This window comes from Ictidomys tridecemlineatus, chromosome 1 (assembly GCF_052094955.1).
Source record: "Ictidomys tridecemlineatus isolate mIctTri1 chromosome 1, mIctTri1.hap1, whole genome shotgun sequence".
Lineage (NCBI taxonomy): Eukaryota > Metazoa > Chordata > Mammalia > Rodentia > Sciuridae > Ictidomys > Ictidomys tridecemlineatus.
In genome coordinates, this window is record NC_135477.1 from 153,550,397 (window position 1) to 153,577,317 (window position 26,921).

General features: G+C 50.1%; 2 protein-coding genes across 3 annotated transcripts; one reads left to right on the forward strand and one right to left on the reverse strand.

The window, feature by feature from the left end:
• The first annotated feature begins 6,167 nt into the window (after window positions 1-6,167).
• Ltc4s (leukotriene C4 synthase) lies at window positions 6,168-9,134 on the forward strand. 2 transcript variants are annotated; one of them, XM_005339343.5, is made up of 5 exons: window positions 6,168-6,311; window positions 8,226-8,325; window positions 8,430-8,500; window positions 8,573-8,654; window positions 8,873-9,134. In XM_005339343.5, exons 1-5 carry the CDS (start codon window positions 6,254-6,256, stop codon window positions 9,015-9,017), a joined length of 456 nt encoding a protein of 151 aa, XP_005339400.1. In that variant the 5' UTR covers window positions 6,168-6,253; the 3' UTR covers window positions 9,018-9,134. The 2 variants fall into 2 exon arrangements, with proteins under 2 accessions (XP_005339400.1, XP_021591635.1); XM_021735960.3 differs by having other exon boundaries at window positions 8,971-9,134.
• Window positions 9,135-10,188: 1,054 nt separating this feature from the next.
• Window positions 10,189-20,421, reverse strand: Mgat4b (alpha-1,3-mannosyl-glycoprotein 4-beta-N-acetylglucosaminyltransferase B). Its single transcript, XM_005339342.3, has 15 exons — window positions 20,038-20,421; window positions 14,634-14,819; window positions 14,405-14,545; window positions 14,181-14,314; window positions 13,711-13,757; window positions 13,285-13,398; window positions 12,962-13,037; window positions 12,681-12,795; window positions 12,214-12,344; window positions 11,935-12,042; window positions 11,654-11,847; window positions 11,159-11,237; window positions 10,991-11,078; window positions 10,762-10,874; window positions 10,189-10,670 (listed from the first exon to the last, which is right to left on the reverse strand). Exons 1-15 carry the CDS (start codon window positions 20,132-20,134, stop codon window positions 10,647-10,649), a joined length of 1,647 nt encoding a protein of 548 aa, XP_005339399.1. The 5' UTR covers window positions 20,135-20,421; the 3' UTR covers window positions 10,189-10,646.
• Between the last annotated feature and the right edge of the window lie 6,500 nt (window positions 20,422-26,921).

The window sequence follows — 26,921 nt, forward strand, 5'->3', positions numbered from 1 at the left end:
GCAAGTAAGAATATCTAGCCAGAATTTAATTGTGCTGCTTTATATTTGTAACAAATAACATTGATTTTATTTTAATGATGGTGACAAAGTTTCTTTTTTTTTTTTTTTCTTTAGGTACTGGGGATTGAACTGAATGTTTTACCACTGAGAGCTATATCTCCATTTTTTTTTTTTGAGACAGTGTATTGCTAAATTGTTGAGGCTGACCTCAAAATTGCCACCCTACTACCTCAGCCTTCAGAGTTGCCGGGATTACAGGTTGAGACAAAGTTTAAAATATTTTTTTTTAAAATATTTTAAGATAGCAGAAAAAAAAAAGATAGCAGAAAGGTCAGTAGAGCAGAGAAGTGAACAGGTAGATGGAAGAAAGGAGGGGAAAGGGGATTCTTGGGGACTGAATTAGAACAAATCTATTTCATGCTTTTATAATTATGTCAAAATGAATCCTATTGTTATGTATAACTAAAAAGAACTAATAAAAAAATAAATTAAGCTCTGCATTGTGGCCCATGCCTGTAATTCCAGCCACTTGGGAAGCTGAGACAGGAGGATTCTGAGTCCAGCCTCAGCAATTTAGTGAGGCCTTGAGCAACTTAGGGAGACCCTGTCTCAAAAAAAAAAAAAAAATTAAAAAGGGTTGGGAATGTGATTCAGTGGTTGAATGCCCCTGGGTTCAATCCCTAGTATCTAAAAAAAAAAAAAGATTTTAAGAAAAAAACTTCAATAAAGGCTAACTGCCACAACTCAAGACTAAATTAGTCAGGGTCACTCCAGATGAATTGGGCTGGTGCTGAACAATCACACAGATGCTACAGAAAGTAATTTTTTCTTGGGGTTCAGTGATGGCTCCTCAGCCCCAGCTCCTACAAGGGAACCAACAGAAGCAGACAAAGAAAGAGCACGCCTGAAACCATCCTATTTATTGAGGGGAGCTGTTGGATAGAACATTCCATCCAAAAAAGGTCAGGGGTAGTATTACAAAGAAACAAGAAAGCAGCCCACACCCATTGGGTAACGCCCACTCTCATTGGGTAACACCCACTCCCATTGCTTAACTCCACTGCAGAGATGAGGATCCACCTGTCTCTGCGAAGTGAAGCTAGTCTCCACATTTCCATTGCTCAAAGCTAGGGGGCGCTCAGCTCCTTTGTGCTAGCTCCCAACAACTAACAAACAGAATCTGGCAACATCTAAAAAGGATATACACCACGACCAAGTGGTAATTATACCAAGAATGGAAGTTGGGTTAACCTTTAAAAACAAAAAAACAAACAAACAAACAAAAAAACACAGCTGAATATGGTGTTGCACCTGTAATCCCAGCAACTCAGAAGGCTGAGGCAGGAGAATCAAAGTTCAAAGCTAGCCTCAGCAATTTAGTGAGGGCCTAAGCAACTCAGTGAGGCACAAAAAAAGGGGTGGAGATGTGACTCAGTGTTTTAGCACCCCTGAGTTCAATCCCCTGTGCCTATACACACACACATATCTATATCTATATATCAATGAATGAATACATAATCTTAATAGATTAAAGACAGTATCAAAATCACAAAAGATAAAGAGAATGAGAAGCTGGGTAATGGTCCCAATTGGAGTAAATTAAGGACACAAGAGAGTTAAATGCAAAGGAGAATGCTGGACCAGAGAGGAACATTATGGAACAACTGTTGAAATTTGAATAAGGTCTATGCTATGTTTTTTTTTAATTGATTTTATTTTTTTAAAAAATACAACAGTGGAATGCATTACAATTCTTATTACACATATAGAGCACAATTTTTCATATCTGTATATAAAGTATGTTCACGCCAATTTATGCCTTTATACATGTACTTTTTTTGCATTATAATTCTTTTTTAAATTTTTTTTTAAATTTTTTTTCTTTAGTTGTCAATGGACCTTTATTTTTTTATTTATAGTGCTGAGAATTGAACCTAGTGCCTCACACATGCCAGGCAAGCACTCTACCACTGAGCTACAGCCCCAGCCCCTGCATTACAATTCTTAATACACATATATACCACAATTTTTCATATCTCTGTTTGTATATAAGGTATGTTGACACCCAATTCAAGTCTTCATACATGTACTTTGTATAATGATGTCCTTCACATTCCACCATCCTTGCTAATCCCCTGCCCCTTCCTTTTGCCTCCCACCCCACTTCCCTATCTAGAATCAATCTAATCCTCCCATGCTCTCCCTCCCTACTCCACTATGAGTCACCCTCCTTATGTTATGGTTGAATGATGTTTGTGCTCCCTACCCAACTCTTGCAGGAGCTGAATTTCCCAAATCTCATGTTAATGGTATTAAGAGGGTAGAAATTAATTGGATTATAGTGTGTAGAGGTGAGGCACTGGGGGAGTGAATATGTTAGATTAGTTCATTAGAGTGAAGTCCTCATGATTTAATCCGGGCTAATTTAATAAGGAAAGAAAGTGAGACCAGACACACACAGAGACATACCATACTCATGCTGTGATGTTATACAGCCAAGAAGGACCCTCAGCAAAACCTGCATCATGCCATTTGATTGTCTAGCCTCCAAAACTGTGAGCTAAATAAACTTCGTTTATCTACAAAATGTCCTGCCTCAGGTATTTTGTTATAGTAATGAAGTTAATAGTCTGTAGATTAGTTAATAGACTTATATCAATGTTAATTTGCGGGCTTTGATAATTTTATTGTTGCTATAAAACGGTGGAGGGCTTAGGGTATAGTTCAGTGGTAGAAAACTTTTCTAGCATGAAAGAGGCCCTGGGTTCAATCCCCGAGCACTGTAAGAAAAAAAAAATGTCAACATTTGAAGAAAATAGGTAAAAGGTACACAAATATCATTTGTAATTTTTTTTTAATTGGTGGAGCTGGGGATTGAACCCAGGGCTTTGTGCATGCTAGGCAAGCATTCTACCAACTAAGCCATATACCAGCCCTGATTTACAAACATTTAAACACATCTTTATTGAGGTATCATTTATATACCACAAAATTCATCTATTTTAAGCATACAACTCAATCATTTTTATTAAATTTACCAACTTGTTCAAACACTACCACAAGCTGGTTTTAGAACATTTCCATCATTCCGATAAGGTCCCTCATGCTCTCAGCTGTAGGCAACCACTGGCCTGTTTTATGACTTTACGGAGTTGCCTTTTCTGGACATTTCATGTAAATAGAATCTGTGGTCTTTTGTGTTTCTCAAAGTCTCTGTACTCTTTCAATGGGACAGTTACTGAAATTTAAATAAAATCTGTAAAATGGCTTGAAGATATCAATGTGAAATCTTTTGGTTTACATAATTATATGATGCTTATACTATATATATATCTTTTTTAAATGTTTTTTTAGTTGTAGATGGACTTAATAACTTTATTTATTTATTTATTTTCATGTGGTGCTGAGGATCAAACCCAGTGCCTCACACGTTCGAGGCAAGTGCTCAACCACTGAGCCCCAGCCCCAGCCCCTACACTTACTACTAGAGGAGGCTGAGCGAAGAGTGTATTATTTTTGCAACTTTTTGTAAGGATAACATGGTTTCTGTATTTACATATCTATTTATTTGTACTTTACAGCTGAGGGTCTATTGTATTTGCATTCTGATTCCTTTTCAACTTCATAGTTGAAAACCAGCAGGGCCTTTCTATGTCCCAGAGGCCCTTCAAGAGCTCAACATCCAGAAGATTCTTCCTGGCCATGTGGGGGCTGAGGTCACACAGGGCAGCTTCTGCCGAAGCTCAGGGAGGAGCTTTCCCTTCCTGTTCATAGCCCCGGTGTCTCCAGGGCTTGACAGGAGGGCGGAGGGTGGGTGGCCAGTGCCTGGTGGACCTTGGGCTGGCTCTTCCTGTCAGTCTGAGCATGGCCAACCCTAGACAGGGTCCTGAGAGTCTGGGCAAACTCAATGAAGGAGGTGAGCACAAACAGACTGAGACCCTGGGCCCTGCCTGGACATCTGTCCAGGGACTTCCTCAGAATCTGCTGATGTCAGGCAATAGTTTCCTGTTATGAGAGCAGAGGGGATGTTCCTGGATGGGAGGACATCCAGGCCTCAGAGGAAATGAGAGCCTGGTGGAGAGAGGGTCTGAACTAAAGACCCAGACATGCCGACAGGCCCATGGGTAAGCTCTGATACAATGCACTGAGAGACTCCAGAGGCGAGTGGGCAACCACACAGTTCACAGAGGCACATGGGGACACAGCTGCCAGATCCTATGCCGGTGCCTGCCTAGCAACACGTGCCCTGCCCTCCCTAATACAGGCCTTGGTAGTCTAGAGGGGAGGCCAGAGCCATAGGGGCTGCAGTCAGGGAAGGTTTGTTGTGGTGTGAACTGATAAATACAATCAGTAAGAGTGTAAGCTGTAGGTTATAGATTAGTAAAAAATTTAGATTATAGATATATAAGATTTTGATAAGTGAGATAAGACAATTATAAAGCAAGAACTGTCATAGGCAGGCCTAAGGCTCCATTTTGCTGCCTTCTGTAAAAAAACAAAACAAACAAACAAAAAAAACTGTTACAAGAGCTGTTTCTGAGAAACTGAAATGAAAGCTGTTTTCTTATAATATATGGTATTCTGTACTTTGTACCCTACAAAATGTACTCAACCCAGGATATGGTGGTCTTGGTGATCCAAGACTTTGAAGTAGATTCTGGCTCCCACTAATCACCTACTTGAACTCACAATAAGGTTGTCTGACACCTGCTCAAACCCAAGATGCGATTGAGTTGCTGTGCTAACTGCTGCTTTAGCTTCTATGATTGACTTGCTTGCATGACGCTAAGGAAAGCCCCTGAGCTGTGGTTTTCGTCCTTAAATTCCCAAGACACAGGCCAGGAAATGGCTGTTCTCCTACAGAGCGTCAGCCTCTACAGGTGGGTGACAGTTCCTGGCCAGGTAAATAAAGTTCTCTTTGATTTGAATTTGGACTTAGAGTGTTTTCTGAAGTGGCTCCTTATAACAGGTTCAGGGAGGAAGTGGGCTGAGTGGCAGAGAAGGCCCAAAGATGTGGCTGGCATTGCTCTCTGGCACTCAGTCTCCTGGCTTCTATCAATCACCTTCCAGCACTTGGCATAATTGCTCCTGTCAAACCTTGGCCTAAGTCAGGGGACAAGCATGAGGACCCACCCCTGACCTTGAAGAACTTGCAGGGCCCCCAATTGGGGATCATCTGTTGTCTTGGGGATGATGATGAGCAAACGGCAGTGGCTATTGGCCAGGTGAGGAGATGGAGAAAGGGGTTCTGGGAGAGCCCAGCAGGCACAAAGTCCCCAGGCTGGAACCAGGGCTTGGGGACAACAAGAAAGGAGGCTAGGTGAATGTTAAGCGTGGAGCTTCCAAGGTCAATGACCCAGACATATTGAGACTCTCCTGGTGTGACCAGCCAGTGTGTGCATGTGGGACCGCATCCTGGTGGCTCAAGACCTGGTGAAGTAGCAGTTACGCTGTCCCCTCCTTTTCCTCAGCAAAGCCATGATTGCTTGTGGCCTTCAATGACCCCTACCTTTGTACCCTCAACTCCCAGTCTCTGGCATTACCAGCACGTCACCGAGCTGGCATGCCTTTGCATCTTCTGTATCAATCTTGAATCTGTTATCACTGACCAAGCCCACCTCAAAACAGCTTTAGTCAAAAAGAGAAGTGACATTTCACAAAACTGAAAAGACTGGCTGGGTATAGGGGAACACGCCTGTGATCCCAGCTACTCTATTCTGTGGTTGAGGCAGTAGGATCGCAAGTTCAAGGGCAGCCTCGGCAATTTAGCAAGACCCTGTATCAAAATAAAAAATCAAAAGTGCTGGAGATGTAGCTCAGTGGCAGAGAAAGCACCTCAAGGTTCAGTCCCAAGTATCACAAAACAACAACAACACAACCCTGAAAAGGCTGAAGGGCCATCTGGGACCAGCTAAGGGTGCAGAGCAAGGGAAAAACTGTGGGGGAACAAAACAACTGGACATAACCCAGCGCTGAAGCAGGCCTGAGTGGACAGCCTGGGCTCTGTCAACACAGAACCAGTCATGGAAGGGGCAAGAAGAACTAGGGTAGTGGCCAGACTGTCCCCAGTTCTGGCTTCCGCCCTTCCAGCTAGCCTAGGCTCCCTGCCTTTGTGGTTACTCCCCCGCTATGCACCCCCCTCCACTGAGAAGGGGTGGAGTGGGTGCTGAGCTGCTCTTCCTCTCTGGGGCCGCCTCTGAGCAGCAGATGGGCTGATAAGAACTCTGCAGCTAGCCCTTCCACTACTGGCACCATGAAAGACGAGGTGGCTCTTCTGGCCAGTGTTACCCTCTTGGGAGTCCTGCTGCAAGGTAGGATGGCTCCTATCTGGAAGTGGGTAGGCATCAGACTCATGCAATCTGTCTTCTATCTTCCAGACCCTGGGAAAGGGATGGGGGTCCCAGACCTGGGTGAAGGGCAGAGGGTTACCTCCAGCCTAGGCTCCTATTGCCAAGGCCCACACTTTTCCAGAGTCACTGGAGACTTACATGCCCTAGGGCCTGAGTTCTGGTTGAGAGGCTCACTTGGATTTTCGTAAGGTAGGGAAGGGAAAGCTGTGGGGGTGTCTGCAGGACAAGCTGTGAAACTCTGGGCAGTTACTAACACTGAGAGGCTTGGATGAATAAGGGGGACAAGCAGCAAGAAGGAAAAATACTGCTGAGGGACAACTGAAGTAGGCATGCTAGGTGCTGGCTTGGGGATGGGGGTTGGTGGCCTCTTAGCCAGCATAAGAAGCCTGGAGGACGGCAGGACTCCCAAAGGATTCTAGTGTGGTATCCAACTGTGTGGAGCTGTAGGACTTGGGGGTGGGAGACCACCTAAATGAATGGTGGGACCATTCATGACTGCACCCTTCATTCTTGGGAGAAGAATTCCCTCCATGGTCCAAGGTAGGATGGCCCTTGTGTATAGAGACTACCAGGAGGGCATGTCATGGGCTTAGAGCAACTGATCTCTGTCCTTTCCAGTGTCCCTCTCTGGGAATCCCAAGGAGTGCCCATTCCCTTGCCCTTCCTTCAAAGGCACCTTCCACACTGGGACCATGCAGACCTGGACAGGATTGAAACCTGCTTCCTAGTCCCCCGAAAGGTGCCTGACTTTGATGCTTTTCTCAGACTGGCCCTAGACACATTCCTGGGCCAGATATCTCTGCTATTTGAGGACACCATTGACCCAGCAATATGAGGGCTAAGATATGGCACAGTCTGTGCTGAGGTTCTGAAAGGATTAAACAGGCAGGTCAACATGACCTCTAGCATCACAAACAAGATGGGTCCCCAATTTCTTCTCATGTAGCCACAGGTTTAGCTCCATAATCTACATCGTGCTGGCATGGTCACCCCTTAGCACCCACAGTACACTTGGAATGGGATATGTCTACAAAGGGCCTGGCACCAAAGGCACTAGGGCCATGGAACTCACTGGGAGACAGGCTTGTGTGTGAGGTCAGGACCTGGCCTAGACCTCTGCGCACTGCAAAAGAAGGGCCCCTTATGGCCAGCCCACCTTCTGCACCTTTCCTGGGCATCCTGGAGTTAGGCTGGGAAAGTCCCGGCTGCAATTACTTGGGAGCAGGAAAGAAGGCATCTGTAAGATTTAGGGTTGAGTCTATAATGTTTGAACAGAAAAATAGACTGGAGCCTATGCTACAGTTTGGAGGCCTTAGGACACAGGCTTGAGTGACCTAAGCTTTAAGCAGCATCAGGGAGCCCTTTCTGGGTGATTTGAGTGAACAGGGTCTCTTAGCCACTAGGGTGTGCTTCCTTGGATTTGGAGGAATAGAGTTTAATTCTACCTCAGCCTCCTCCCCCACATCTCATCACTCCCATCCCCTACGCCCCCGCCCACCGGTGGCACTTCCTGTCGAGAGACTAGAAAGCTGAAGTCCATGCTTAGAGAGTAGAAGTTGGGCATTTGCCTAAGTTTTGCAAGTCAAATTGTTCAGGAGCAAAGTCTCATGTGGCCTCTCCCACCAACAGACTGCACCACTCACGAGGCAGAAAGGACAGGGCCTTTCCCTGCCCACAGCTTCAGCCCTGCCCTCCCCATTAAGCATCCTTGATACAGCTGGCAGACGGCGGGTCTGATAGGAGATTCTCGAGGAATGGAGTTAGAGGGGAATCGTTCTGCGTGAAGAAGGGAAAGTGCAGGGTGAGACAAGAGAAGGCTTCCTCACAAGTCTGCGGGGCGTCCAGACCTGACTCTGGCCTCCCCTCTGCTCCCAGCCTACTTCTCTCTGCAGGTGATCTGGGCGCGCAGGGCTTTCCGCGTGTCCCCGCCGCTTACCACCGGTCCGCCTGAGTTCGAGCGCGTCTACCGAGCCCAGTGAGGAGCGGCGGGAGGGCGCGGAGAGAGTAGCGAGAATGAGGCGGATTAGGGTCAGAGGACCAACCAGACCGGCGGTCTCATCTACCCCGCCTCCTCCACAGGGTTAACTGCAGCGAGTACTTCCCGCTGTTCCTCGCAATGCTCTGGGTCGCTGGCATCTTTTTCCACGAAGGTCTGGGGGAAGGAGATGGGTGTTGCAGTGGGTCCCCTGGGGTCTCCCAGAGCTCACCTGTCACTCTCGCAGGCGCGGCAGCTCTGTGTGGTTTGGTCTACCTGTTCGCGCGCCTCCGCTACTTCCAGGGCTACGCGCGCTCGGCGCAACTAAGGTGAGAACCCGGGCGGGACTCCCAGTAAAGCCGTTCTGGGGAAAGATCGCTCATGGGCAGGGTTCTGAAGGCCCCGGCCCTTGGCAGATAGCTGGCCATCGGCTTGCCAGGCGGTGCCTTAACCCTGAGCGGAGAGGGTGGACAGGTCTGGTGCGTGAGCTGGAGAGAGGCGGAGCCTCCTCCTGCCTCCGCCTGCACCCGCTGGGCTTGGCCCGCAGGTTGGCCCCCCTGTACGCGAGCGCGCACGCGCTCTGGCTGCTTGTGGCGCTGGCTGCCCTCGGACTACTCTTCCACTTCCTCCCGGCCACCCTGCAAGCTGCGGTTTTCAGACGGTTCCAGAAGCTGCTGCCTATGATGACTTGAGAGGAAGGACAGCGGGTTGGCAAAGTTGAGAAGAGCCAGAGAGTCCAGGAGCAAAGGATGGTTGCCCACCCCTGCATCCCCGTGTCTAATTAAAGATTCCGTGACTGGACCCCCCAACTGCATTTTCTGGGTGTGTGTGTGTGTGTGTGTGTGTGTGTGCGCGCGCGCTCGCGAGGCTGTAAAGCTTGCAGGGATTCAGCCGTTGGCCGTGGAAGTAGTGTTGGGGCTCGGAGGTATGGATGGGGCCACAGAGGAAAGGGCTTCCCCTTCCCTCTAAGTCCTTACCCCCCCTCCGCCCCCGCCCCATTTAGTGTTCTTTTCCCCCTTGATCCTCAAGCCTTCTTTCCCTTCCACTGACCTTGGCTACCTAATTCCTCATCTTCCCCCACACTGCCTTCACAACCAGAACTGGTCATTCTCTCCCTTTTTTGATCAGTACTGTGTCCCCCATGTCAAGAGCAGTAGAGTAGTGGGCATGAACCGAAGTGTAGTCAAGAATAGGTTTTCTCAAGAAAGCATCAGTGTGCCTTGGGGGACCAGACTCCAGGAAGGCCTATGGGAAAATCATTTCTAAAAGTGACTTTTAGCCTAGATAGCAGAGCACAAAGGTCAAAAACCTGTGCCCTGAGGTTGGCTGAGGTGGCTCATTTGTTTTAGGGAAGAAGACCCTAGTCTGAGACTAGGGAAGCCAGATAAGCAGGAGACAAGGACAAGGACAGAGAACCATGAAGGAGATGGAATAAAGAGGATGGAGAATACCTTAACTAGAGGCACCAAGGAAAGGCTGGCAGCACAGGCAGCAGGGGCAGGGGGATGCCAGCCTACAGTGATATTTGAGGAAGGGATTACTCCTAGGATGGGGGCAGCTTTGGGTGCTTGGACCTGAACTCCGAGTTAATGATCCCTGAGTTACTGACTAGACTGCCAGGACCCTACCTGGAATTGAGCAAGGTCCTATTGAGCAGTGGCTGCAGAAGCTCTGGACATGTATCAGCAGAAGGCTGGGCCCTTGGCCTAGCCCAGAGAGATCAAGTCCATCACTGCAGCTCATACAGGGTGGGGTCTCTGAGTACCAGGGCTTCCTTTGACCACCAGCAAATGGGGTCCTTGGAGGTTGGGCAAGTGTAGAGGCACACCAGGAGTTGCCTGGCCAGAACTCAGAGCATTCACATTTGAGGCACACACTTCATTAATCCTTTATTACAAGTCACGCTCTTATAGAAGTATATGTGGACTTACGTGAAAAAATCAAATGTATCCAAGAATAAAAAACACAGCACATAAAGTAGTATATGCATTCCAGTGTTCGCGCCAGAGACAGTGGGCGCCCAAGAAAAAGCTCTTCTAAAACGGCCTGGCCCAAGCCAGCTGGCCGGGTGTGAACAGTTCGGGCGGGCAGCCAGTGGGCCAGCCCTCAGGCACAGTGTGGGGGCCGCCTGCCTCTTCCCGCGGCTGGCGGGCAGGGGCAGCACCAGCTCCTGGGGCCTCCGGGCCAGCGGTGGACCCCAGGCCTTGCACAGAACCCTCTGGACAGGATGGATGCGCCTGGCCCTCCGGGGGCAGCAACGACAACATCCTTGGACACATGGGCTTCAGGGCTGGCCACAGAGCACCCTCAGAAGCCCTCGCTCAGTCGGCTTTTTTCAGGAAGATCTGGAGGAGTTGGGCACAGGGTCAGTGCAGCTTAGGGCTCAGGGCTCTGTCATGGTTTCCCTGATGTTCCCTGCACCTTGCCCTGGCTTACCTCACTCAGAATGACCCACACTGGGGAATCAGTCTGAATGGACAGACGCAGTGCTTCCAGGGGTCCAAAGGCAGGGTCTACCTCACCTTCTGCCACACCCTTGTAGAAGGAACCTAGGGGAAGGCAGTGCTGAGAAGTAAACATGCCAAAACCTAACACTCAGCCTAAACAGGGCCTGCATGTTCAGCCCAGCCAGATGGCCCCCCAGCCCCCACTGTCCTTTACTCACCTATCTGAAGGTAGCCATCAGGGCTCCGAGGATAACGAAGAGTGGCTGAGCGGCCCTCCTGCAGGGCCTCCTTCTCTGACTGGGGATTCTGGGGGCAAATCAAGGGGCTGGAGTGGTTGCCATGAGAGGGTCAAGCCTCAGTGTCCACCCACATCCTGGAACACTCACATCAAAGGGCAGCACCTCCACAGAAGTATTGAAGAGCTTGTCTTCTGGGTGCTCAATGTTCCCGCTGCGGAAGAAGAACCTGCACATGGCCAGACAAATGGGTGAGCTGCTGCAAAGGGTGACACATTGCCCAGGATTCAGCATAAAAAGGTCAGGTGGGCCCCAGAGCTGGGGGGGGGGAGGTAGATACCATCACAGGCGATCTATGGGCCATGAAAGGCAGCCAGGGCCTTACTTGGGACAATGATCATTGACAATGATCTAGTGACAACCATCACCTAGAGGCACTGATTAAACTAGTCCTCACAAGATAGTAAGGTACGGTTATGAGCCGCACTTTGCAGATAAAAAAAAAAAAAAAAAAAACTGAGGCATGGTGAGGTTAGATAACAGTGAGGTCAATTTTCTGGGGGTCATATGCAGGCATAGGAACTTGTGCTGAGGTCAGCACCCTGCCCCCTCCCCCAATGTGGCCCTGTGGCTGTTGACACTGACCGCTCAAGGCGTAATGGTTGGAAGAAGCGGAAGCGAATGAAGTCCCCTGCAGCAGGTGTGAATGCCCAGAAGAAATCCTCACGTAGGTAGGCCTTCTCCAGGGTGAAATGCTGGTATGTCTTCAGGCTTGTGCTCACCTCAGCGGGTGGGTTCACATGCTCCTTCCTCAGGGCCTGCTTTCCAAAATCCTTGTCCTGTGGCACAGAGGAACAGTGAGTTGAGCATGAGTGAGCTTCACCCTGAACCCCATCCCTGCTTCAGGAGCATGTGGTATACCTCACCTTCAGTTTCTGGATTTTGCCAGCCAGTGATGAGTGAGTGCCCACATGCTGGAAGAGGGACGGCTTAAAGCGGATCCGAAGGTTGGCCTTCTGCCGGTCACAATGCTTCTGTGAAGGGAGAGTGACACCCTAGGGTTCAGCTGAGCCCCAACTCCAAGGGCAGGCCTGGCCAGCAGGGCTATCTCCTCATGATCAGACATGTGGAGGAGAACATAGTCAAATGCGATTGGCTGAATGCCCAGCTTCTCCTGTTCCTCACTCTGTGCACCCCCTACTTACCGCATCCTTTTCAGGGTTGCAGACCTTCACCCAGAGAATATGGTCCAGAAGCCAGTCAATGGGCTTGTCCCGGTAGAACATGAGGATGAACTCCACAATCAGGCTCAGGTCCAACGACTTGAACATCTTTCCTGGAGGTGGGGTTGGGGTGGGGAATAATGGGTACAGAATGGATAGCATTGCTTGACCCTCTTTAATTCCTATGAGAGCCACTGGAAGAGTTCCACTACAAATCTGTGAAACAGCTTTTGGCAGGTGGGGGCATAAGGGGATAGACAGGATGGTGAACCCAGACATCCCCACACAGAGGGCAGATGGGGCTATAGCAGGCACTCTAGGACACCTCAATCTGGACAAAGGCTCATAAGCATGACAGCATGTACTGGAGCTAAGAGCTAATAGCAGAGGGGTGGGCAGGATTGAAGGGCTGTGGACAGGCCAGTGGGACTGGGTAAGGGTTGGCATACCAATGAAGCCCAGCTGGGAGAACTCCAGGATCATCCAGTCCTCTGAGGGTTGCTGCAGTGCGAAGTTCTTCATGGTGCTCAGGTAGTTGGGCTTGGCTACGATGTCATCCTCCAGCTGCATGAAAGTTTGGGACTCAGGATGGACACAGGCAGGGCAGGGTCCTTCATCCAAGTTTAACCAAAGCCAGAGCAGGAAGGGATATGAGGCAGATCAGGGCTAAGCATCCAGGCCCAACCAAGGTCCGGGATAGAGCAGGGGCATACAGGATCTCAAGGCTGACCTGCACATAGTAGATGCCTTTGGACTGCGCATACATCATGAGGAAACAATAATCGAGGTTCTGTTTGGTCCTCCACCTGTGGGTTGGAGGGCAGGGCTCTCAGCTCCTGAGACTCCTTCACTTCCAGTGTGACTACCAGAGAAGCCTCTGAGTAGGAGGGACCCATCCCCCATCCCCCATCCCCCTGCAGCAGTCCTCCAAGGACAGACACATGGTGGTGACAAGTGCTCTGGACTCAGATACCAACAGGCTGGATTCTCAGCAGGTGGGAATATTATAGACTGTTGGGGCCACCAAGGTGTTGGGGGGAAGTGGGCAAGTACCTGACTCTCTCCTTGGGGTCCCCAAAGGACTCTCGGAGGCGGGAGAAGTCAGGGTAGAAGTGAGGGGAAGGGGAAATGACCTCCAGGAGCCCGGAATGGATCTCCGTGGGGAACCTGGAGAGAGGGGCAGGAAGGCCCAGTGGGTGTGCAGCCTCCAGGGCTACGGGGGCCTCTGAGCCAACCCTTTGTTAGGGCTCACCAGGCAGACATCCCCTCTCCTTCCCACACCACCACAACCAGTGTACTGAGGCACTAAGGCTCCAGAGGGGCTTGGACACCCCTACACACTCACCCTCTCTCAGCCAACAGGGGAAGCATCTTCCCCCACAGACGGAAGGCACCATCTTGTGGGGGAGGCAGGCTTCTGTCTGCCCAGCACCCCAAGGGCCTTCCCTTCACCAGCTTTCTCGGGTTTCCAGTACTCACAAGGCCTTGATGTTCTCTGTCACTGCCGATGTATACTGAGAGTCAGTCTGTGGGAAAACCAAGCACCCTCTTAGCCTGGTTACCACCCCTAATAGCCTGGAAGAAGGAAGGAGGGACAGGGGTGCAGACTTCAGATGTCCCCACGTGTGGATGGAATGAGCCTCTTGTCCAGAAGGCCAAGTAAGGCCAGGGCTGGGAGTCGCAGTTACCTCAGGCAAAGCCCTTTGGGATACATAGGGGGCTGACATAGAGTGGGGTGAATGGAACCAGATAACAGGCCATGTCCACGAGGGGGCGCTAAAATGCTTCTTTTGTCTTAACTTTGTTTTGATAAATTTGTGAATGAAACTTCTGGTAGTTTTTTCCTCCAGGATGTTGTTCTGCTTTTATTTATTACTTCTTTTCTGGTTATTTTGAATCTTGGGTCTTCCTTCTATACCTTCCTCACCCCCACGCCCTAGACCACTCGCCTCGGCGATCAGCACCACGATGACAGAGTCTTCCTTCTCCTGCGGACTCAGCTCAGAAATGAGAGAGTGTAGCGTGTCTGTCAGGTACGAGTGCACCTCGCGCCGCACGCTCGGGATACCCATCACCACCGACACTGTAGGGGCGCACAGGGGTGACAGTGGGCATGACGCTGGGGACTCCTCACTGCCCGCCTCTTGCCCCTGCTAGGCTACTACACTCCTACCTCCTGTGCGGCCCTGGCCCACGCGCACTGCTGGTTGCAGACTGCTCTCCTTGGCCAGTAGGTGTGGCAAGTGGTGGAAGACTGTGGGCAGGTGCAGCACGTGCCTGTGCGAGACGTTCCACGGCTTCAGTCGGGGGTCCTCTGGGTGGATCAGAAGGGAACTGGTCAGATAGTGGGCCTGAAATCTGTCAGTCCCTGTGTGCCTCATCCTGCCCTCTGCACAGTTCACCTGTTAGGCGGCCCCAGGTGCGATTGCCTTCTCCGTCTCGCAGTGCCTGTCTCTCTGACACGGCTCTCTTGATCTCATCCAGCACCAGGTTGAGCTCCTTGGAGCGCTTAAGACTCTCCTGCTCAGCCGCGTGCAATCGGTCGCGCAGCGCCAGGAACTCCCGCTGGTAAACGTCCACTACATCGCCTGTGAGGGCGTATGCATAGTTACCAGGGGGCGGCCTGGAGCATACCTTGCTCAGGTAAGTCCCTTGCTCATATTAGTGCATACAGCTGAGTACCCATCTGTGCACATTTACAATAGCACATCTATAGCTCTTCTCGTGTCTGCCTTACATAAAGATCACTGGTAAAGTCACACTGATGCTCATGCTTGGGGTAGGCAAGCCCCCAGCAGGGGGATTTGCCCTCTCACCATACTCCTTTGAGGAGACCTCTAAAGTCAGAACACCACTAGATCACTTCCAGTCCCAAGCCAGGGAATGCTAAGCAGGGGACAGAATAGCCTCAGACTGAATCCTCTCTGCCCATTGGCTCCCAAAGCCCCCCTCCTGCTTCTTTCGCATGTGCTCCTTGTGGGGATTAGAACACCTAAGGTCCCATCCAGGATACAAGGACTTTGCCCTTCTTCAAGTAGTTCCTCAGCTCTAGCCTTCCCCTTCCCTCTTGTCACCCTTACCTGAGCTCAAAGTCAGTCCCCTTCTGGGGACAGCCAGCCTCCCTGAACTCCTATTCCTATCCTCCCAGTAGGACTGATCTGTGACCCTGGGTGTCTGTTCACAGTCCTGGTTGTCATCTGCACTGAGTTCTCAGTGTCACATAGGACCCTGGGAGTGGCTGCTGCAATTTTAGCCACTCCCATCCCACCTGCTTGCTCAGATAAGTAGATGAAGTTGAGAAACTAGCCTAAGTGTTGCTCAAACAGTCAGGGGATAGCAGGTGAACAGAAGCCCTGAATGCCTGCAACTCTGGAGACTTGTGGCCTGGGCCACCTCAAAGGGTCTGCATGCCACCCAGGGGGAACCAGGTCAGAACCTCCAATAGGAACCCAGCTAGCAGTAGCTGGGCTTGAGCATTAGGGGTATATGTAGGCTGGGAACAGCATAGGTGGGGCTGCCTGAGAGCAGAGAGGATTTCCCGGGGGTGTCAAGCACCTGGCTCCACTGGTCTGGCAAGGACCAGTGGGCAGGAATGATAAACAACCCCCATGGCTGGGTGCCAGCAGTTCCTGCCAGACTGTGCATTCGAGGCCTTTGTTAGTCTGGCTTTTGCCCTCTTTATTTGCCATCACATACACCTCTTCCTCATCTAACATTTATTGCTTTTGCACAGCTGTTTCTTCTGCCTGGAATCCCCTTTTGTCTTATGGGACTAGTGAAAGTACATGTAGCCTTCAAGGCCTTGTTTCCAGGTCTCAAAATTTAAGAATCCTTCCAGAACTCCCCTCCTACCTCAAGCAGTTCTTCTATTCCTTGATCTCTGGTGGGTTCACAGCTCCTTCAGTACCCTAGGATGGCATTCCCCCTACCCAGCCCTGTGCACCAAAGGTCAGGATCAAGGCAAAGGACACACCTCCTTCTGCAGCTCCAGCCTCAGACCAGGCAGAGGTTTAAATGCTAAGTCCCAGAGCAAGAAGAGGGAATTGGAGAAGACAAAGCTAAGCAGATCCCCCTGGAGGTACCTCTTATTAGAGCAGATGGTTCCCCAATCTTCCCACACCCTGCCTCACCAGGGTTAAAGGCCACACACCTTGCTTGGTGGTGGGGGGTGGGGAGAGAAGGAGTTGGGTTACCAGATCTGAGAGGCTCCTAGCCAGTTACCCTAGAAACCTGACTCCTTGAGTGCAGAATTGGCCATTTTCAACACTCACAGCTCTTCTCTTTTCAGTAGTGGTAGTAGTAGCTGATGGAGAGAATCAGAGGTGCTGAGACTCTCAGAGCTCCAAGGAGGGAGTTCAGAGCTGCCTGGGTAGAACAAATGCCTCCCTCTGTGTAGTGTAGCTAAGGGGCAAACTTTTGCCACTGGCTCCATCCAAAATAGCTCCCTGAGGTGGGGCCACTCTGAGGGGGGAGGGAAGGCTCACATACCTTTAACTAGAGCCCCAATTCCCCTACCCTGGACTTCTCTGTTATTTAAATCGACCAAACTCTGTCCCTTATTGGACTGCCCCAGGTGGACAGGACAGGCAGGCCATGGTGGACAATGCTTCTCTGAATCATCCTGGCCACCTAGGCCTGACCACAGCTTATTCCCTACCATGGTCTCTCTTCTGTTGGAAATGGCTCCTACCCAAGCTAGGGCTAGCTACTGTAATTTCCCTGAACACTGCTAGCCTTGTCTTGCCTGCTTCTGCCCATAAGATTTGGGTTTGACCCTCAACCCTGGCTTTTCTGATGGTGGGTCCACTCTGTCCTAGCCTGTCAAAGCCAGAAATTCAAGCTCTGTGACCACCTTCCCCATGGGCTCTGCTTATACCAGGGCTCTGCCAGGCCATCCCATCATCCCACAATCTTTATGGGCTGGGTGGTGAGTGGGCTGAGAAGGCAACTCAAGTGATGAGGAGGCAAAGCCTGTTAAGAGCCTATGGTCCCTCTGGGTGAGCAGAACAGGGCATGGCAGAGGATCCTGGGAATTAGAGACTTTGGCTTCTCTTTCCATCCATAACTTCCCACTTTAGGAAGGCAGGGTAGAGCTGGCCCCAAGCAAGGACTGAAGTTGTGACCACATTATTGAGAGCTATTGGTACACTATTGGCCTGGAGGTGTTCTCATTCCTTCCCTGGAGGCAGAGAAATCAGGCACCCTAGGGCCCACAATGTTCCACCTAGGTGAAGAAATAAATTCCAGAACCAAGCTAGAGCTCCAGGGTTGCATACTTAGGAAAGAGGAAACAGGCTCAGAGGGCCACAGGCAGGTGCTAGGTCCAGCCAGAGATCTGCTATGAACCTGTAGGGGAGGAAGGGGAACATGGAGAATGGCAGGTATCCACCCCTCTCCTGGGCTTTCTCCCTTCCAGGACTCAAGGAGGGTGTCCAACATTACTGAAGTCCAGGACTAGGGAGAGAGACAGCCTATCCACTGGGAAGGGCTGTGTAGCTGAGGCCCAGTGTTCCGTTTCCCCCTAATGGTCTGCCTCCCCAGGGATGGGTCTCAGCAGGTGTTTGGCTGAGGGCCACAGAGCTACTTTATAAAAATAGTCAAGGCCGGATGTGAAACTGGGCCCTAAACCCTGTTCCTGGGTCCATCTTTCCAAAGTCTAAGAATCCTTCCTGGACTTGACACAGGCTTCCTGGATGTCCCTTGCTCCTGCTTTCCCCTTCCTCTCTGGCTCCCTGCCCAACTCCTCCCTTCCGGGCAGATTTGGTTTCCTTTGCCTTTCCCCTAAGTACTGGACTTTCTCCTGAGCCCTATATCCACAACAACCCAGAAGCCAGGATCCAATCTGGCTTCAGACTGATTGAGTCTGGCTTCACTGTGGGCTTATACAGAGTTGTTTGCTTGTAAGAATGAGATGAAACATTCACACAATTGCCCAGATTTCTAGCTTCTCTTGAGGCCTCCAAAGACAGGGCCCTACTGGGCCCCCATGGAAACAGTCATTGCCCTTTCCATTCCCTCAGGATTTGGGATTTAATCCCCCAAGGGAAAGAATCCCTGCATCTCAGCCTCACTCTTCGCTGGGGAGCTCTCCTTCCCAGACTCTCAGAGTGCCAGCCTCCTGCATGCCTACCTCAGGCATGGGGTCCTAGGTGGAGACACTCTGTTCCCCTTATTCTGCTTACTCCTCCAGGAGACTGATTCCCTATGGTGAGCTAGCTACTCTCCCAGAAGAGGCCTCCCATGGGGTACCTGGTTGTGGCTCCTGTCATCAAGGCTGAGGGCATGTGGCTGCTATAGAAGACTTACAGTAACTGTGGCCTGGCTGAGGATAAGGTACAAGGGCTCATCATCTGATTTGAATGAGCCCTAGATCTTCAGTCATGGCCCCACCTAGATTGCCACACTAGTCTGTTTTCATGGATACTATCCCAAGGGTACAAAATACCCTTCCTCAGGTGACATGTCCTCCCTACAGAAACTGTGCCTTGACTATGTCGTCCCCTGGTAACACATTCTACCTGAACAGCCTCTATTCTGCCATGCTGTGTACCAGGCCTTAAGAGGTATCTCCTCAGGGTCCGTTATTTGTGAATCTTTGGCCTTGGAGCTCCAAGGCCAACCCTGGCCTCAACCCAAACAGAATGACAGCAAAAGGCTGGGTTGGGCTAGGCTGGGCTGGCAAGAAGCTGGTGGGGGCAGTTGGATCTTGGACTCCCAAAGAAGGATCCAGCTCCTCCACCAGCCTCCTCCTCCAGCCTCATTACTGTGCTGTTGGGGAACAGGGAAGTAGTTTGTAGAAGGGAGGCAGAGAGTCAGCTGGCCTTAGCCTGATCCTGCAGGAAGGAAGCAGCTTTTCCCATAGTGCCTCCAGTGCTCAGGCTGGAGGGACAAAGGGCCTCTGAGGGTCTCAGCCCCCTCAGGCCAAAACACCACATTGTCCAGCAGGTGACTGGGGCCAGTGCTGAGGCCTCCCACTATGTGTGAGCCTCAGTTCAGAGGCTCTAATGGTGGACCAGACAACCCGCCCAAGCTTCAGATGTGTTTCAGGAGGTAGGAGTGGTCCAATGAGACCACACAAAGTAAGTGATCAAATAGCCAGGGCTGGGCTGGCTACTCATGAAGCCCTTCACTCACTCTGCACAGGTGAGAATACACAGAAAGGATTCCTGGGGAATAGGTACCTGAGGAGTCCTGGGGCCCCGGTGCCAGGGAGAAGGTTGGCAGGTGGCCCCAGGGAGCAGTATGCACAGAAGTAGCACCAGCCGTGGGCTGGAGCTGATCGCTGGGAGTGGGATGGAGTGGCTAGGCGGTGTGGGGTGCAGAGTAGTGCCTAGCTGCCTCCTCACACCTGTCTCAAGAACACTGTGCCTGTTCCTGTCCAGATGCCTTGAGCAGGCTCCCCACATTACCTGAGCACAGTTACCTCACCTCTGTGACCTTGTGTCTCTGCCCCTCTGGGATAACTCCATGGGTCCTCAACTGACCAATGGGAGTGATATCGCCAGGCATGGGGATAACTGCCCGCAGAGGCCAGTCCCGAGCGCTACACACAGGACAGATCACCGATCCGCCTCTTGGCCCAGCCCAGGCCAGAGGAGAATTTGGTTATTCCAGCAGCAAACAAGTGGGGGCGAGCCTGGGAGGGGCGTCCTCCTGGCCGGCCAGGACAGGGGCGCCTGTGGCCAATTCTAGACGCCTCACGCGGCCTCTGACCGGACCCCTCTCCCGCCACCGACGTCCAGGTGCACCCAGGTGTGGGGACGGGCGCGGGCCGAGCCCAGGCGGCCGCGGGGGATGGGGGCTCACCTTTCTGGCCGCTGAGCGCCGCGTACCAGGAAAGCGAGAGGAAGGCGCACAGACAGAAGAGCAGCAGCGTCAGGAAGGTGCCATTGCGGAGCCTCATCTCGGGTGCGCGGCGGGCGCCGGCGGGGCCGAGGCCGCATGGCCCGGGGGACCGGGGCCGGGGCGCAGGGGCCGGGAGGCGGCGGGGGCCCCGGCCCCGGGGCGAGGAAGGGCTGGGGGCCGGGGCCGGGCGGGCTGCGGGAGGGCTGGGATGGGGCCCCGGCCGGGGGCGGCTCTGGCTGCTCCTCCGGTGCGCGGGACACTGGGGGCCTCGGCTCGGCGGCAGGGCCGGGCCGGGCTGGGTTGGACTGGGCGGCGAGAGCCGCGGCCCGGCCTGGATCCGGGGCAGCCGCGGAGTCGACAGCGAAGGGCGGGGCGGCCCGGATTTAAAGGGGCCGCATCACCCGCTGCCGCCACTCTCACCGCGAGGGGGCGGAGTGGGAGATCAGAGCCCGGGATGCCCGCTGGCCGGCTCCAGACAGTAGCCCATGCAGGGGCTCGTGCGTCCGGGGCTTCGGGCCGCCCAGGGCTGTGCCCTAAAGTTAAGTCGAGGCTAGGGCATCGCGGCGCGGTCAGTCGCGGTGCGGCAGGGCCTGGCGGTGGAGGCGATCCCAAGTCTCCTTTTGGTAACATCCCCATAATGAATTTCCCAGACCCAGACCTGGACTTCACTTCCAATTTCTCTGGGACCTTAAGGCCCGTCTCTGTGTTTGAGAAGGTCTGGATGATGGGAGGTGACTGGTATGGCTCTGGAACTGGCGCTGTCTCCAGCTGGGAGGCACAGCCTGGAATGGACACTACCTTCTTCGACGCCCACCGACATTACGCTTGCCAGGACCTTTCTCTACTCTGAAAAAGGCTAGGCGTGCTGGAGACCCGAGGAGGCGCTCCTGCTGTATAAAAAAGACAATGGGCCTTTTTCAGGAGTCAGAGAGCCGGTAGGTACGTGGGTGTAGCTTCCTGGGTGCCAGGCATGGCGTGGGCAGGAGGGAGGCTTAGTCCGCAGTTTAGAGCAGCAGGCAGGACCGCAGCGTGATGCGGGGTATCAACACCTAACCTTACAAGGATCACCTAGAACTTTATTACTAGCTGTTTACACTTTCATTCCTGGATTAATTAGAAACTTTCTCCAGCCCTCTATGGAACCAGGAAGGAGACAAATAATAAAAGGACTAGCCCTGTTCAGGCTCTGAGCATGCATTTGGATGTTTTTGTTTTGTTTGCAGTGCTGCTGGGAATAGAACCCATTGCCTCAGAGGAGTGCTAGGCAAGAACTCTACCACTGAGCTCATGGATGTACTTGTGTGAGTCTCATCACCTTTTCTTGAGAGTTTGAGTATTGGCTACAAGGACATCTGGTTCCCAATGGGGAAGTCTGAAGGCAGTGGGTTTAGACTGGGAGTGAGCTGGAGGTCTGTTTTCCTCAGCCAGCCCCCCATCTGGTGGGCAGGGTGAAAGCCTAGAGCTGGGAGTGGGGAAGGGGTGGGTGGGTGGGTGATGGTGGGGCCTGGGTCTTTGACCCTGCATAGTTATTCATGCTAAAAGCAGAGATGAGCAGAGCCAGTGGCTGAGGCCAGGGCTCTATGCTTTTCTCCAACCACTCTATACTGATGAACTTTAGGAGCTAAAGTCCAGTCTTCTGGAGGAAACTGCCCTGTTTTATATTCCTGTGTTTTCACAAGCATCTTCTATTTGTAGCAAAAGATAACGAGTTTTCATTTGGGTTGTTATATAAAAACTCAGCTTAAAAAAAAAATAAAGTACTGGAGCGAGGCGTGGAGCCAGCCAGCAGTTTGGGAAGCTGAGGCAGGAAGATTGAGAGTTCAAAGTCAGCCTCAGAAATTTAACAAGACCCTAAGCAACTCTGTGTGACCTTGTCTTTAAATAAAATACAAAATAGGGGGGCTGGGGCTGTAGCTCAGTGGCAGAGCGCTTGCCTGGTATGTGTGAGGCACTGGGTTCAATCCTCAGCACCACATAAAAATAAACAAATAAAATAAAGGCATTCTGTCCATCTACAACTACAAAAACATTAAAAAAGAAAATAGGGCTGGGATGTGGCTCAGTGGTTAAGTGCCCCTGGGTTCAATCCCTTATACCCCCCTCCCCCCAAAAAATGTATGAGGATGAGGCTGTAGCTCAGTGGTAGAGCATTTGCCTAGCTTGTTCAAGGCTCTGAGTTCCATCCCCAGCACTGCAAAAAATAAAAATGTATTCTTAAGTTTAAAATTGAGTCGATCTAAGGAAAAATATTCAAATTATTAAACCAGTGAAAGTGAAAGGGATAAATTATCAATAACTAAATTTGACCCACACACACACACTCCACATAGTGTCTTTGAAGCAGGGGGAACAGGAATGAGGAAAGCCCAAGAAGGGGCCAAGCTTCTGCCATGATGTCTGAGGAGTGCAGGGCCTCTATCAGAAATGGCTCATGGGGTGGGAAGAGAGCCTGATGTGCCGGTGCTGGGCTGCCTTAAGCAGAACCCTCACTATAGCCCCCCCCCCCATCCCCAGCCTTCTCCTTTTGAAACAGGGCAGCCGTTGCCTGGCTCCTTTCCCGTTTTCCATTGCTCTCCGTGCCCTTGCAGTAATTAATTAATCTGGGCCTGTCTGCCACCCAAACTCCCTCCAGGCACTTCCTGGCTCTGTCTGTTACCCTGTGGTGTGGATTGGGGCACTCCTTCACCCAAGGGTTCAGTTCCTGGTGCCTGATAAGCAGCTCTAGTCCTGACCCAGGAGGGAAGATGGAGCCACATTGGCACAGAAAAATCTGCTTTCTTTCCAAACCCCAGCTGTGGGCCTTTCTTTGTTCTTTCTTTGTTCTTCTTGCTTCCCACAGTGAAAATGCCCTTTTGTGTTGAGATTACGTGCCAGCCCTCAGCCCACTTTGTCTTTCTGGACATTTTCTGGGACAGCCCTTAACCTTCTTAACATGTTGTCTCGGGACCAGTAACTGCGAAGGTCCAGGAGCTAAGCCGGGAAAAAAAAATCTATATTTTTTCTCTCTCTCCCTTTCTGCAATAGTAGGGATGTTCTACCACTGAGTTACACCCCCCCCCACCCCCGTCCTTTTTATTTTGAGACAGGATCTCACTAAATTGCCTAGGCTGGCCTTGGGCTTGCCATCTTTCTGTCTCAGCCTCCTGAGTTACTGGGATTAAAGGTTTGCACCACCAAGCAGGCCCCATCTATTGTTTCACCAACCTTTAACTGAAATTTGATATGTCCTTCAATTATGAATGGAAGCAGCAGAGTTAGCAGAATTACCAATTCCTTGACCCTCATGATAGAAATCACAGGAATTTTCATCTATTGTCAGTTACTTAAAAATAGTTGTTACATTCATAGTAGTTAACTTCATATTTCTGGTGCATATTAGTTCAGCCTCTAGATCTTACAACTTAATAAATTACTAAAGAATCGTATATATATATATATATATATATATATATATATATATATATATTTTTTTTTTTTTTTGTACTAAGGATTGAATTTAGGGGCACTGTATCCACTGATTTACATCCCCAGCCCTTTTTATTTTTTATTTTGAGACAATGTCTTGCCAAGTTACTGAGGGTCTTCTTAAATTGCTGAGGCTGGTCTAACTTGTGATTCTTATATCTCATCCTCCTGTGCCTGAGATTACAGGTGTGTACCATTGCACCTAGACAAGATATTTCTATATTATAAACTTGTGTTTATATTTGGATATCACACACACACACATATGAATGCAATGCATTTGAAAACATGATTTTAAGCAGGGGTCCTTCATCTTCTGCAGTTGATACAGGTGGTGTAGACTATCATAAAAGTTTGGAAGTCTTGCCTTAAATTATCTCATAATCATGCCCATTTCATTAGATGCCTTTCCTTTATTCATTCAAGACAAATGTTCTGAATATCCAAATACACCAGATATGCATAGATAATTGGAAATACAAACACACAGCCAGACATGGTGGCACATGCCTGTAATTCCAGCAATTTGGGAGGCTGAAACAGGAGGACTGTGAGTTCAAGGACATCCTCAGCAACTTATCAAGACCCTGTCTCAGAATAAAAAATAAAAGGGAATGTAGCTTAGTGGCGGAGCACTCTGGATTCAATCCCCAACAAAACACACACACACACACACACACACACACACACACACACACACACACACGAAAAAGAAAAAGTGAGAAAGGCACATGTGCTCTGACATTGACCTGGTCACTGCTGCCTGGCCAGATCCCAATCTCCAGCCACCTTGCCACATGCTGGAAAGGCAAGATCCATGAGGCTCAGAAAGCTTAAGATGGGGCAAGTTTACCATGCTAGAAAAACATAGGTTCTCCCTTGGGAAGTAGGGTAAGACCCAGGGGAGAGGAGGTGTGGCCTTAGCATAGTCATCATCATATGCAAATGACTCTGTTAAAGGAGCCGCCTGTCCCCTGTAAAACTCAGTGAGAGAGGCCCTGGGATGACAAGGGCAAGCAGTGATAGGTCCTCATAAACCTTGCTGGGAATTTGGGCTTTAACCCTCAAAATTGTGCCTGATTTCTAAGGCAGAAAGAGGAGTGGAGGTTGGGGTTGTATTTACATTTTGTAATGGTCATTTGGGCAGGAAAGGAGAGCAGGGTGGAGAGAATAAGAGGGGGAGCAGTAAGGGGCTCTTGAGGGTAAAAGGGTCCAGAATACACCACTGTGGCATAAAATGTATTTGAGCTGAAGACATTCCGGGAATAGCCTTTTAACTAAACTCCTTTATGTGCCTAAAGATAATCTCATAAAAAACTCAGTTGTTGTAATTGACTCCCAGGGAGCAAACCAGGAAAAGATTAACTCTTAGACTCTTATCACTGGAGAAGTCTTGCACCACACCCAAATAGACATTCTCACAAAACAGGTCACAAATTGTATTATTTTTGCCTAAAAGTCATTTGTTTGCTGGCAAATGTCCATATTTTCCTTCCTCTATTATGTTGATAGGTATATGAGCCCCCAAGTTCTAACTGCCTAGCATATAAATAAAAAAAATCTGAGGCTGAGGTTGTGGCTCAGTGGTAGAGTGCTTGCCTAGCTTGTGCGAGGCCCTGGGTTCGATCCTCAGCACCACATAAAAATAAATAAATAAAATAAAGGTATTGTGTCCAACTACAACTATTTTTTTTTTAATATTAAAAAAGTTCTTTTTTGAGTCTGTCTTTTGTTAGTTTAATTCACAGAGTACCAGTACTGAACATAAGAACATACAGGAAAAGTTTTTCTCTCTGACACAGACACCTAGGAAAAGGATGTTCTGGAACAGGGCAAAGGGTGAGGAGTTGGACTTGAAGAGAAGTAGATGTGTCAGGAGAGCAGAGGTGTCTCAGATGAAGGGTCTGAGGAGTTCCCAGAAGGAGAAGGCAAAGCAAAGCAAAGGAGTCTAGTCAACTCAGGACCAGCAGGGTTCTTGGCTGGAAAACAGTTTCATTGCAAGACAGACAAAGACATAAACAGAGGATCATTTAGGAAGTTAGATGCACATTTAAGAGAAAACGTGAGGAGCTGTGGCTGTGGCCAGTGGTAGTGCACTTGCCTAGCATGTGTGAGGCACTGGATTTGATTCTCTGCCCCTCTATAAATAAATAAAGTAAAATAAATAAAAAAAAAAACCGAGAGAGAGAAAGAGAGAGAGAGAGAATGTGGGATGTCTCAAGAGGGAGAAGCAGCCCTGACTTGGGCTGGAGGGTCCAATATTTATGGAAGGGCTGGACAGGAGGTAGATCGAGGGTGGAGCTACTCAATTTCAAGCCAGTTTTCTTGGGTTGCATATTTCCCTCATTTTTCAAGGGCTCTGCCAAGGTTTATCACTATGGTTTTGCATGATTTGATTCTCCATTTCAATGGCTTGAGGGTACTTCCCTTAAGATTCCATACTTTTCTCTCCTAATCCTAAATTCCTATCACTGGTGGCCTCTGGATAGTTTTGAAAACTGTGTTTACTTGAGGTCAGGAGAGTGGACTAGGCAGACACCCTGCCTGGGTTCATAATCCTGTCTTCACCACTTCCTGGATGTGTGGCCTGGGACAAGTGACTTGATCTTTTCTGTTCCCATTTGCCTGGAAGCAAAATGAGAGTAATGATCAGGTAGGATAGGCCTGCTTATGCTGCTGCAACAACCCCAAATTTCTGTGTTTGAGTAAAACTATACTTCTCAAAGTTGTATATCCATCTAGAGTCCCCTGGGGGGCTTTGCTACCCAGGTTACAGGAATAGCCACCTGAACTTTGCAGGCTTCCCTTGCAAAGAGAAAGAAGCTCTAGAAGCCTTGGCATTGACAAATAAATAAATGCTGTGGCCTGAAGGCATTCAGGCCCTTGGCCAGAACTAATTACATGGTTTCACCTCTTGGGAGCAGGTGAATTAACTTATATAAACTATTCAGAACATTTCCTGGCATAAAAGATGAAGAAAGATGAGGCTGTTTACCTGCCCAAAGATGGCAATTAAGCCAGATTTAAAGATAGGTAGTCAGTGTAGTTAGGTAAATCGGGTTTAATATCGAGTAAAATCCAAAATGAAGGCCTTGGAAATGAAGTCCAGGAAAACCAGAACAACTCTTGGAATGTTATTGTCCTCAAGGCCCAGAGCCCATCCCAAAGAAATGTTAATGAAACAGCTCCCAGCAAACTTGAAGATACTGAACCAAAAGTCCTTCCTGCCCAGATTACTTCTTTGGCCCACCTGTACCCCACCCTTCGGGCTTTCCCACTTAAATTTCAGCACTGAAAGATAACAGAACAAAGGACAGGAATAGGGGGGACCAGATGAAGACTTTAGCTATAAAAAGGGGAATACATTCTCCCTTCCATGG

Bases quoted from the DNA above. Each gene is read 5' to 3' on its own strand.
- Mgat4b (XM_005339342.3), bottom strand. From the start codon at position 20,134: ATGAGGCTCCGCAATGGCACCTTCCTGACGCTGCTGCTCTTCTGTCTG. The intron at 13,758-14,180 runs GCGAGTGGTCTA...GTTTTCCCACAG, and splicing joins TCGTGGTGCTGATCGCCGAG to ACTGACTCTCAGTATACATC. The intron at 13,399-13,710 runs GTGAGTACTGGA...CCCTCTCTCCAG, and splicing joins ACAGAGAACATCAAGGCCTT to GTTCCCCACGGAGATCCATT.
- Ltc4s (XM_005339343.5), top strand. From the start codon at position 6,254: ATGAAAGACGAGGTGGCTCTTCTGGCCAGTGTTACCCTCTTGGGAGTC. The intron at 8,326-8,429 runs GTGAGGAGCGGC...CCTCCTCCACAG, and splicing joins GAGCGCGTCTACCGAGCCCA to GGTTAACTGCAGCGAGTACT. The intron at 8,655-8,872 runs GTGAGAACCCGG...CTTGGCCCGCAG, and splicing joins GCGCGCTCGGCGCAACTAAG to GTTGGCCCCCCTGTACGCGA.